General features: G+C 42.7%; 1 protein-coding gene across 1 annotated transcript; it reads right to left on the reverse strand.

The window, feature by feature from the left end:
- Positions 1-8775: 8775 nt before the first annotated feature.
- On the reverse strand, positions 8776-11824 carry CCDC51 (coiled-coil domain containing 51; the record flags this gene model as incomplete). Its single annotated transcript, XM_082004680.1, has 3 exons — positions 8776-9552; positions 11037-11201; positions 11507-11824. 3 exons carry the CDS (start codon positions 11822-11824, stop codon positions 8776-8778), a joined length of 1260 nt encoding a protein of 419 aa, XP_081860806.1.
- Positions 11825-12239: the final 415 nt, after the last annotated feature.

The raw sequence follows: 12239 nt of genomic DNA on the forward strand, positions 1-12239 counted from the left end.
GAGACAAAGCGCAGCCCCCAGGCGGCACCTGCCGCCGCCCGCTGACCCCCGGCAACGCGCCGCCAGCGCCAACCCGGGCCGGGCGCGGCAGCAGCGGCCCGTACCTCCCTCTTCCACCCCCACCGCCCCTCACCTGCCGCGACGGCCGCTCCACTCCGCGCCCCGCCGCGCCGCCGCCGAGGAGCGCTGTCCGCACCGAGCCGCGGTGCGACGGCCCCGCCCCCGCCGCGCGCCTGCCCCACCCCGCGGGGGCACGCGCCCCATCGCCGCCACGCCCCCCACCCGGCCCCGCTCCTCCAATAGCAGCCGGCAGCCCCTGAAGAAGCCTCGCCTTCGCGGCCACCCCGCCCCGCGGGATCCTAGCGGAGGCCGGCTGCCCCCCCATCACGCTCGCGGCCAGCGGCGAGACCCCATTGGCTACCGCCGGCGAGGCGTGGCCGTGGGCCCACCCCCAGCACCGCCCGGCACCGCGCTCAGGCCGGCGGCTGCCGCGGGCCACGGAGCCGGGCCCTGGCTTTGCTCTCCCACCTCTAAGGGGCGTCAGGTCGACAGCCTGGCGGACGAGGGGTTTCCGTCGCTCAAGATAACGAACCCCTGCGTTTAACGAGTCACCCCGAAGCCCGGGGTGAAGGACCGGGCTGTGGCGGATGTTCCGGATGCTGCCGCCTAAAAATAAGCGGTGGCTGCCGGCCGGCCCGCGCGGCAAACTGCTCTTCCAGCGGTGTCTGCAACGCTGTTTAGAACTGGCTTTAAAAGCTATATATTCTGGAAGAAATGACAGCATTTCTCTTCTCTCCATATCTCGTGCAACACGTAACGCTGGTGCTGGGTTCAAGGCTTGGCTGCCTTCGGCCGGGATGCGTGGGTGAGCCGGGATCCGCAGCAGCGTGCAGGGTGCAACACCTGATAGCAAAACCAGTTTCTACTTATTTAGGAATCATCCTGGGGTGGCTGAGATCCTCTGCAAATGGGAACTGTGCTGTACGGGGGAACCAGGACATCAGCAAGACTCAAGAATGTGACAAAAGCATAGCTGTATCTAGTTACAGAACAGTGAAGAACATACCATTCCGGCTGAAGGTCAGTGGAGACAAAAGCTTCATAAAGCAGAAGCGCCTGAAGTGATAATGTGTAATATAAACTGCCTGCTGGTTTTGGGATTTTTATTCCTGTGAAGCTGGAAGCTCCAGTCAGCCAAAGAGCAGGGGTGTCAGAGACAGAGGCATTTCTTGCCCCCAAGAACCAACTGCATAAAAACACTCTCTGAATTAGGGTGAGTTCCGTCAGTAACAGCTCTACAGAGAGACAGAATTAATGCTGCCATTTTTCACGCTCAAACTGTAACTTCTGTGCTTCCCAGATGTGCTGGACTCTGTTGTGTCATTGATCAGAAAATGTACAGTTAGTCTAACAACTGACTTGCTCTACATGCAGTGGCTGTATGTACTGAACACAGTTACACAGCCCAGTGGCCATTTGCCTGCTGAGCTGACACCCAGATGTTTGGAAATCACAGACACAAGATGAAGTTGTGCCTTTACCAGCCAGCCACAAATTCTGTGTGGAAAAAGAGGATGCATCTGAGAACACACAGAAGTGATACAGGGGCCATAGGTTAAAGCAAACTCTGACGAAGAGGAAACCGGCACTGGCCTGGGTTGTGCAAAGTACAGAACTCACTGTATGCCAGGGGTGCCCATCACTTTCCTTTTTGGCTAGATGCAGCTGCAGATCTCTGATCAAGACACAAAGCTGCTCTGAAAGTCTGGATCGGGCTTCCCTCCCACGTGCATTTCTGACATTTCAGAGGAACATAGTTGGTATAAGTCCCATATCCAGAAGTGTCATTAAACGTCTACTCTCTTTGTTACAATCCATCAGTCTCTCACTCCCACCCTCACTCCAAAAAGCGACTATTTTATGAAGGAAAAAATATGTCTGAAAGTTTAGACATGCTGAACAGTCCCCAGGATTTGGCAGCATGATCAGTCATAGAATCATTAAGGTTGAAAAGGACTTCTAAAATCAAGTCCAACTGTCAATCCAACACCACCACGCCCACTAAACCATGTCCTGAAGTGCCATGTCTACATGCTTTTTGCACACCTCCAGTGATGGTGACTTCACCGCTTCCCTGGGCAGCCTGTTCCACTGCTTGACCACTCTTCCAGTAAAGAAAATTTTCCTAATATCTAATCTAAACCTCCCCTGACGCAACTTGAGGCCATTTCCTCTCATCCCATCGCTAGTTACTTGGGAGAAGAGACCAATACCCAACTCACTACAACCTCCAAAGGAAGGGTTATTTTAGAGGCAGATGCTGGTGGCCTCTCTGGACCTTTGCTCCTTGGCGCTTTGCTATGCTGAGGAGTCCTTGGAGGCCCACTGCATGCAGAGCCCATGAGGACTCTCATGAGATGATCCCTTTCTTGCTCCTCTCCCCACACAGCCAAAATCATCCCATTACCACACCCTACCCACTGAATCACTCTTTAGGTTAGAGCTCACTGAATGGAATATTATCATCTCACTGCACTCAAATTGCTTCCACCAAAATCCAGTTTTAGTGACTAAGAGCATTAAAAAAATCCCAATTTTTCCTTGCTCCAACTCATTCCTGACTTAAAACATTAATCCTCTTTGTGCCTTTCCTCCAGAGCCAGTCTCAACCTGCATCTGGTAAAAAACATCACTTAAAAAGCAGAAAAAGCCCCATAAGAACACATTAGAACTGAGCACTTTCTCCTCCTGCCCCATGGCAGGGCTGGCACATGGAGCTATGGCAGGGTCTGCCTTGGGAGCAGGGCAGGAAGAGCTTCTGTACACCTGAAGGATGTTACAGTGCCTCCCCTCCTACCATACTTACAGCCCTCCAGAGTGACAAGGATATTGTAAAAGCACCACAGGATTACACATTCCCTCTTCAGGGAGGAGTGTCGATTGGTCTGCACAAAAGTCTTATGCAGTTCTTAAAAATAATCTAAAGAAAAAATGAGTTCTTAAACATTACACAGCTGAAAACAGCATCACACAAAGAACAAACATATTGAGGAACAAATTTAAACATTTTTTAATTTCCATTTGTTTAGAAGCTTTTAGAAATATATTTAAATCCATAAAGGATCCTCCTCTATAAAAGCCCTTGTTCATGTCTGGTTCTAAGCAGGTTAGCTAAGTTTCTTACGTAACTATTACGATAATCACAGGGCTAGCAGCTGCTTATGTTCCTTTCGATTTTCTTCTTACTCTTCCTCCCCTCCAAGCAAGGGATGAGTTGGGTTAAGAAAGTCATGAGGGATATCTGAATACTGTCTACAGCTTCTGGGAATAAACTACATTTACAGCAATAATTCAGGGACCAACAGATAGTTCACTACATCTACCCTACTTTAAATCTGACTCTGTTCCTTTGAAGTTTGTCAGAACATTTAGAAACAGCATTAAGGTCTTCATTACCCTCATTTGGGCGCCTTGCTAGCAGCAGTCTGTTGATGTTTAAGGATCTGCTTTTGAACATGGCTCGCAGACCATGGGCCTGAACAGTGCCCGGCATCCCAGAACCTGCAGAAGCAGAGTAAGAGACTCTCTGAGCACACACCTGTTTGCATAGATTTACTTTTCTCTCTGCAGAACACAGCAAAACAAGCTTGGGAGGCTTGGGACAATCCCTTTATCTTGGAGCTCTCTGGCCTAAGCATTTACTCATGACATGTCCAATGTCACCATGAACAAGTTTTCCAACATCACAGGTGAGGGCTCCAGCCACACAGATTGTCACAACCACCTCCACAAGGAGCAAGAATTTGATGTATTTGATGAAGCGGATTACATGCACCAAACTAATACAGAGGGCTGGGGGATCAGCTCACTGAACCAACACAGATGGTGTGGTTTGGTTGGGTTTTTTTGTTTTGTTTGTGGTTTTTTTTTTTAAAACAAGTCTTGAAGCACAGGGAAGTTCCTGAGAGTTTATGATATGCCAGTATTTAAAGAGAACAATCTTTGACAGGCCAGCTTGCTTCAGGCAAACTCACAGAAAGGCCAGTGCAGGCTGCAGCCATTTAAAGGCTTACAAGAGAAGTGTGCAAAGTTCTATTAAAAACAGCCTTTAAAAAAACCCTCCTTGCATAGTATTTCAAAATTGGTTGAAAAGACACCTTACAAATTTGATTCTGAAAAATAATTACTAAGGCAATACTTTTAGGGTCATACTTCATTGCAGCTGTGCATACATGCACTCCTTCTCTCCTGGTGCTTAACATCACATGGCGCATAGTAAACTGAGCTATTATTTTCTCTGCACAACACTTTCTCATTCTGCTATAACTTGCACTATAGGATAACCTGCACTAGGATGACTAGGACATCAGATTGTCCATAGACTTTCCCACTTTATTAAAAAAAAAAAAGCAGTTCTTAGAACAGAAGAGTTTGAAAACTCTTGAGTGAATCCATCTTGTCCCAGGACAGGATCTGTCTATGTCTGTATCAAACCTAGTGATATTTATCTAAACTGTTTTTAAAAACTTCCCACGATGGAAACTCCAAAACCTTGCCATAACCATAATTACCTGAAGACTTAATTCTCCTTAAAAATAAAAATTGTGGCCCAGCTGTTTCTTGCTGTATTTAAGCACAAGCCACCTTCTATTATCCACCAATTGCCAAAGACCAGAAATCACACTTCTCTACGTTTTATGAGGAAGGTCACAAATATAACTAGCTAGCAAAAAATTTGGCAATAAAATACAGTTCTAAATATATTATGGACAAACCCAGCATTGTCTCCCTTTTCCTAGCTCACGAACCTCACTCCTACTGTAAATCTCAATCCTGCTTCTGAAGTAAACAGGACATCTCTACCACTCCTCAACCCAATAAAGATGGAAGTATTTGTTTTTAGAAGGTTTTCTGTGAAAGTAACTGTCTTTTCCAAACAGATAGCTACAATGAAATCAACAGGAGCACCTGCAATTTGCCACCAGGATCTTGGAATGTTGGAATACTCGAAACTTAAATGTTAATAAATAAATATATATATCCTGATTGTGACAACACATATAACTGCTTTTGTCCTGTATTCATAAGCAACATTTGCTATCCCTTTCATGAGTGGTAGGACTGGCAACTTTTCTCCTCAAAATGTGCCTACTGTTAGAAGTCTGCAGTGACTTCATTAAAAGTTATTTCCATAGCCACTAGGCTGTTTGCTTTTGAGTTACTAGTGGTTTCCCATGGAGCAGTAAGAACTCAAAATAGCTTAGCATGGGCCAAGCTCAGGCCACTGCCATCCGTTTTTCTATAGTTAATGTCTATCAAAGGGTTTCCTAATGCTCTTACTAGGTTCCCTCTTTAGCTTATCTTCCATGTCTTGATTGACAGTGGAACTAACTTGAATCAGCACTGGCTTTCTCTGGCCTACGCACAATGCCTAGGTCAGTCCCCGGACTCACTAGGCCTGCACAAACTATTGCAACCACCACCCTTCCTGGCTGATGAGCATCTGGGACACAGGGCTGGCTGAGCCATCCTGCCCAGAGGGGACTCTGCTCACAGGAAGAGCAAGAATTTAAGTCTTGAAAGGCCTCAGCAAGCAGAATTTTCTTGTTGAGGAAAGCTTCAGCTGAGAGACCTCATTCCAAAAGTGAAACTCAACTATTTTAAACATTGTTAATAATTCACAGGTATGCAACAGAACATTACTTATTTTTTAACTAAAGTAGCCCAGAAAAGCACAGGCAACAAACTATTCATTTAGCCCCAGCTGAATCATCAGGAAGTATGCACCAAGATGTCACTGTGCATTGTATAAATCACTGTTGGTACTGCAAATGTACCTGAACCAACATGAATGCGCAGATAAACCGCTCTGTACAGCTGTGCTGGTTTTGTTCAAACTGGTGTATTTGCTGCCTGCGTTACCATGACAAAGATTTAGCATAAAGTACTGAACAGATTATACGTATAGACTACGTTATAGCATCTTCATGCATATTGCCTTCAGCTAGCTGAACGTACAGCTGTTACAGTTGCAGCCACACCTTCTGGCTTTGGGGTACACATACAGCGCAGCACGAAACTACACACATCATTGCCACAATGGAGTGATGATTAATCCAGGATTGAGGGAATATACAATTCTGCTCTGCTAATTATTAGACACAGTTAATTACAAGGGTTTTTCCCTAATTGAAATTATTCTGTTGTCACTTCACATATGAGGATTTAGCAAGGAAGAGCAGAAAGAGCAGCAGCACAGTAATCACTTGTAACAGTGAGTTGTGCCAGCTGTACAACGCTGCGTGCAGAGTTTATTCCTGAATCTCCCAAACTCCCCACAAAGGATAAGACCAAGTGATTTTCATCTTGATACATATCACACCATCTAGCTCTTCTCAAATTTCAGGCTGCTTGTTTCAAACTCTCATTTATCACAGATTTATTTGCTACTGTTCTCATTGACTGACTTTTTCTTCCCATAACTCTTAAGTAACATTAAAGCTACCTACTATCATACCTTCTTTAAACAGGTAGAAAGCAGATCTCTTTAGAACAATAAACAACCCTCGGTTTTGTATTATCTTATTTACGGTATAGAAGGTTAGCCTTGGACCTCTACTCATTTTTGATGCCACTGAGTACAATTCAGTGAGTGTTGCCTCAACTTTCTAAACTAAACTTTGTTAGTTTAGCGCTCTAACACGCAGCATTTAAAACCATGTTCATGTATACATAAGCCACACTTTTCAGTAATGCCGAGTATCTAAAATTCAGCCACTTACATAATACGGGGGTCTAACTTTATGTAGTTAAACTGAAGAAAAAAACCAAACAACAAAACCAGAACAAAATTCTCAGTGACTAGTGCCAACAAATTACAAATAGAACCACTGTACTACCCCTCCCCCTTTAATTATACACTTGTCTCTGATTTTCCATCAGCCCCTGCAAGAAGTATAACCTGTAAAAATATTTGTAAAATGAGAAAATGAAACACTACAGATTTGAAAAATTGTACTGATCTGTATGTATACGTCTTGATGCAGCTAAGTGTATGGGAATTTTTATTCCAATTCTCAAGCCGTTAGACAAAACAGCTTCCCTGACAAATGCCCGTTCTTCACTTTACACTCCAAACAATCAATATATAAATCAGTGGTCCTTCCCAAAACCACCTTTTGCATATTTAATCTCGCTCACAAGTAGTGAATCATCGCAGATCCTTCCTAATATTGTTTGTTTATTCAGTCATGTTATAATAGCACCTAATGATACCGAATGAAATTGGTGCTTCATACAGCAAATGTCACTGTACCAAAGGTCTTAAACCCTTAGGAGCTTATAATCAAAACCTTAAACTCTTTCAATATGGTTACTAGGCAGAAGAAACTACAAAGAGCTGATAGAGAAAAAAACCAAACCATATCAGACTATATACTAAACACAACTTAGTCATTCTGAAATGCTTACACAAAGTCATTACAGCATGAAGTGCACTTGTCACTCCTCTGTCTGCAAAGGTTCCACAGAAGTGCTCATAGAGCAGGAGTTCCACGTCCGATTTGATTATCTGCTACCAATGAGAAAACTATTTCTTATCACAGCTATACCAACAACTTTATGTTAGGCCACGCACAGATACTGATGTTTAGCTGTTTAGACAAGCATTTCTTCCTCAATCGGGCATTCTTCATCCCTCCAGGAAAAACAGGCAGTTAGACCTTTCACTTTTGTCCAAATATGATTTTGGAGTAGTTTGCATAATGCTATTACCATTAACGTACCAGCTTAAAAGCACCTGCTATAGAGTAGCAATTCAACTTCCAGACACAAGAAAATTGAAAAAAGAAAATAAAAAATGGACAAAGTTCCAATGAGATACTAGCAACAATATGAAAGTGATTGCTCCATAGATGATTACTAAAACCACAAAATACCTGGTGAATGATGGGTTATGGAGTCTGTAGAGAAAGGATAATTGGCTTTCATCTGCAGAATAACATCATCATACTTAATGTATTTCTGTATCTGAACCATTTTTGTCTTTCCCTGCCTGTAAGCCTTTAAGGACATGGAGGTACCAGCAACAAATAGCTAAAGCTCCAGAAATGCTTTTGGATACTTCATGATAAACTGTCCCACAAAAAAGTTACCACATGTAACTTCAATGTATTTAAATGCATCATCTGGCTGTGCAGCCACATTGTATCATGGTAACTTCACTCCTTATTTACATGGCCCCTGCTTGTTGGCCATATTGCAAGTCATTGTATCTGGAATTAAAGAAAGAAAAAGAAAGAAACAAACCAAAAACTTCAGGGCAAGTATTTCAACCTGTTTTGTAAAATGACTTCTAATATTTTGTGTATGGAGAAATTACAAAACTGTGAAGAAATCAGGAGAAAAATTATGAAGGATTACACATGAAGCACTTAGATCAATGATAGATTAAAAGAATGATTTGAGCAGAAAATCACAACTGACTGGCATGATATACAAGATTAGACAGTAGAAGAGTGAAGCAGTGAATGGAATCAACAGATGAAACTAGGGAATTTCCTTCACTTGAGGAGTTAAAAACCACAATGCATGACAAAGACTGTTAACATGGGAGCCTGCAGCAGTAGATGGTCCAAGACTTTACAAGTTTTCCAAATATACAGGAGAAAGCATAACGAGAAATGCTAATGCAACTTTATTTGGACTTGTACTCTAAGTACCCAGAGTGCAAGTTTACTTTTATTAATCTAGTAAATTGTGGCAATTAATTAGAGATCAGTTCCCTTTAAGTATAATATACAGTACTGGCAGAGTAATAGCAAACATAGCGCATGTCACTGCAGTGCTGTAAATAGAATTTCTCTTGATTTGTGTTTCCAGTCTCCGCTCGGTATCACACAATTCTAAAATCATATCTCTTACGGCAGAAGCCTGGCCCTTGCTCTCCACTGAAGACCTTGGCATCACTCTTTCTGTAGGTCTAGAATGAACCGCAAGTTTAACACTCTGCATCTCAGAAATCATTTGCGCTAAACTTTCCTGCAAACTGTTAAACTGCTGTTGTAAACTCCCTAAACATGAAATTACTTGTTTAGTGTAGTTTAGCTGTTCATTTAAAGGAATTACAAGAGAATCTAGTTTTATGGAGTCATTCCTGTCTTCTCTACTTAACAAAGCGCCGCCTTTTATTTCCTGTGATGTCCTTGCTTGCAGCACATTTTTCAGGTCTGCTATGACGTCACTGAGATCCTTCTGCTGTAAGTAATGGCTGGAGGCCTGTTCTTTGATGGCTTCTTGCAAATTTATTGGGCCCTTTTGTGCTTCAAGCACCAAGACTTTCAGTTCTTGCAGCCTTACTCGATTAACATAGGTGGAACCAAGAACACCTATAATGGCTCCCAGTACAGAACCAATTATAGACCAGTTCTTCGTTTTTTCAGCTCTTGTTCGCTCTTTTTCATGGCTTTCCCTTACAGCTGCAGAGAAAAGAGAGAATTTTTCTCTCTCAGATTCTTCTGCATTTAAATATGCAGCTCGGTACCTCTTCTCTTCCTGCAAGAAATACAGTGATTTGAAAGAGAAGGTATAAGATGAAGCTATAAAGTCCATACTAAAAAAAAAAAAAAAAAAAAATTCCCCAAACCCCAGTGCAGATGAAGGAATGAAGAACATCCATTAATTCTGTTTCACAAATTTTCCTTTAAATGTGGGATTTTCTTTATTAATCCTACTTAAGTCAATGAGACATCATTTTAAGTCAAAAGTGAGAAATGGAAAAGGTCATCAGGAATTATAGCTGAAGATCCTCTAAACAAGAATCTGTCACATGCTGATGACAGGAAAAGGGCAGAGTGGGCAAGGCCTTTCTCTCCCCATAATGTATGCTTTTTCAGCCCTGTTTAATTCTCCAAACGCTACCTTTACCACACTTGTCCATCTCCGTTCTAAATCCCTTAAGTGGGAACTGAAACTAGGACTGGAAAGGATGTCTTGGATAGGTTCATCTCATGAATATACACCTTTCTTATTCCTTTGCATTCTCTTTCTTACCCTGCTCACAGACAAACGTCTTCCCTTTCTCCCTGCATCTCCCAGAATTATTCCCATTCTTCCGAGCATGTATTTCTTTTTTAAGATGGCACCACCACCTTACAGACATTGGTGACTTCAGTTCCACCTTTCTTCATAGTGATGCAGAGCTCTATTCTTCTTTAAGTTTCATCCACACAGACCTGATCCCTTATTTAGACAACTACAGCTCTTGTGTTCTTTCCTGATGTTCTACCCACTGACACAGGAGCTCAGTTTAAATGCAGGCATTGGTACCCACTCCTTGCTTGAGCTTTGCCATAGGTGTACCTGCTTCCAGGCCTGTCTCTTGCTGTTCCTGCAGTTTCATCTGGATTTCCTGGATTGACTTTGGCTGCTACCTTGTCTTTATCTCTGATTGATGCACTGTTAATAAACACATTCCTGTCACCAGTCCTGCTTAGCTCCTCCAGCTGAGGTTCTACAGGACTGCGTCCTGTTGCAAGGATACTGCTCCAGCCTACACTGTGGTCAACCTCATCTTCTTGCTTGCCCTCCCTCATGTAGCAGCCTCGCTCTCGCTGCTCTCTGACAAAAACTTTACCGAATTGCCTGGGTGTCGCAGTCACATAGAAGGCAGCTGAGAGAGTTCTCATGGATTAACAACCAGAAGGAAGCTTCTCTCATCACATGCAAGGTTAATTCATTGAACCCCAGCTTTTTGTTGGCCACTCATGTACAGGTCACCACTCAACAACTAATTTTCTAGGCTCACTGTCTTCAGCTTTCTGCTCCAAATTTGCTATTCTATTTTAGCATTAACACACACAATTTGCATAGAAGATCAAACCATTGATAATAATTAACTAAAACAAGTATCATAAGAAATTAACTCTGATCACTGTACTTCAGAACTGAACTGCATCTACAACAACAGTCACTAGTGACAGAAACAAAGCACACAAATTTTCATCATATTTACCAGTGTTCAAGTACCAACAAATTACCTGCAGCAACCTGTGTTCCAGGGTAGCCAGTTCTAAATACTGGGTGTCATCCCGAGAGACCCTGTCTAAGCGGTCCCGAATTTCCTTCAGTTTAATCTGTTGGGCTTCTACATTTTCACGAGCCTCTCGTACTATCCCTCGAGCTATCATAAAGACATTTTCAGCCTGAGAAGAAAGAGTATTTATTTTAGAGACTTTTTACCAGACAGATCTAAATCACCAATTGTATGAATTTGGGGGGCGGAGGGGGGAAGCCTACAAAACAAACCACATTCAGTTTCAATCTAAAGGATAAGCTATATTTACTAACATGCATAGACCACAACACATTTATAGTATCTGCACAGACAATCAAAGCAGGAAAAGACACATTTCTCCTTGGAGGATCTTTTTTTGCCTCACAGCCAGTGTTTATACTTCATATAGCTTAACTCCTAATTTTTAAATTTCTACATTATCTCCATGTTTACCTCTGTCACTTTTCCCTGAGCCTCCCGAACTTCATTAATTCCAACAAATTCTTCGTATCTGTCCCACCAACTCTTGCACGTTGCAGACATTTTTTGAAGGGAGTTTTTTCCCACAACGGTCCCAGCTTCTGTCAGCCGATTAAGAAGACCCATGGCCATTTCTATTGCAGACTTGGCTTCAGGCCTCTTAGGTGCTGATGAGCAGTAAGTCTGCACTATGTGTAAATTCACTTTTGGACTCCACTTTATCAACGAATGGTGATACTGCAGACCACAAGACACTGAGGACACACTTGACTTATATTTCATTGGCCCCATGTCTTGAATTTAATCACTGAATTAAAGTGCTACAAGGATGAAGAAGAAAAAGAAAAGTGATTGAAGTATGGCTGATTAATGCCTCTTAAAACTACACATGTGTACCAAAACAAATAAAATTCTAATGACTAAACCATTACTAGTTTTACACCATAACTTACCTAGAGAACTTTCCACAATTTTCAAAGGGCAGTTCTGCCACAGATTTCTGCTTTTCTGTTGTTAGTAAGTACTCCCACCATGCTCCTTGATTACTAATTCGCTCACTGTGTGAATACTGATCATGTGCAGATCCAGCACCAGCAGGAGTAGCTTCAGAGTAATTTAATGCTTTTGCACAGAAGTGATTACCATATGAAATTTTGCCTCGTGCTTTCACATTTGAGCTTGGTGTACCATGTCACAGGTACTAACA

Source organism: Phaethon aethereus (genome assembly GCF_964289735.1).
Source record: "Phaethon aethereus genome assembly, chromosome: 11".
Lineage (NCBI taxonomy): Eukaryota > Metazoa > Chordata > Aves > Phaethontiformes > Phaethontidae > Phaethon > Phaethon aethereus.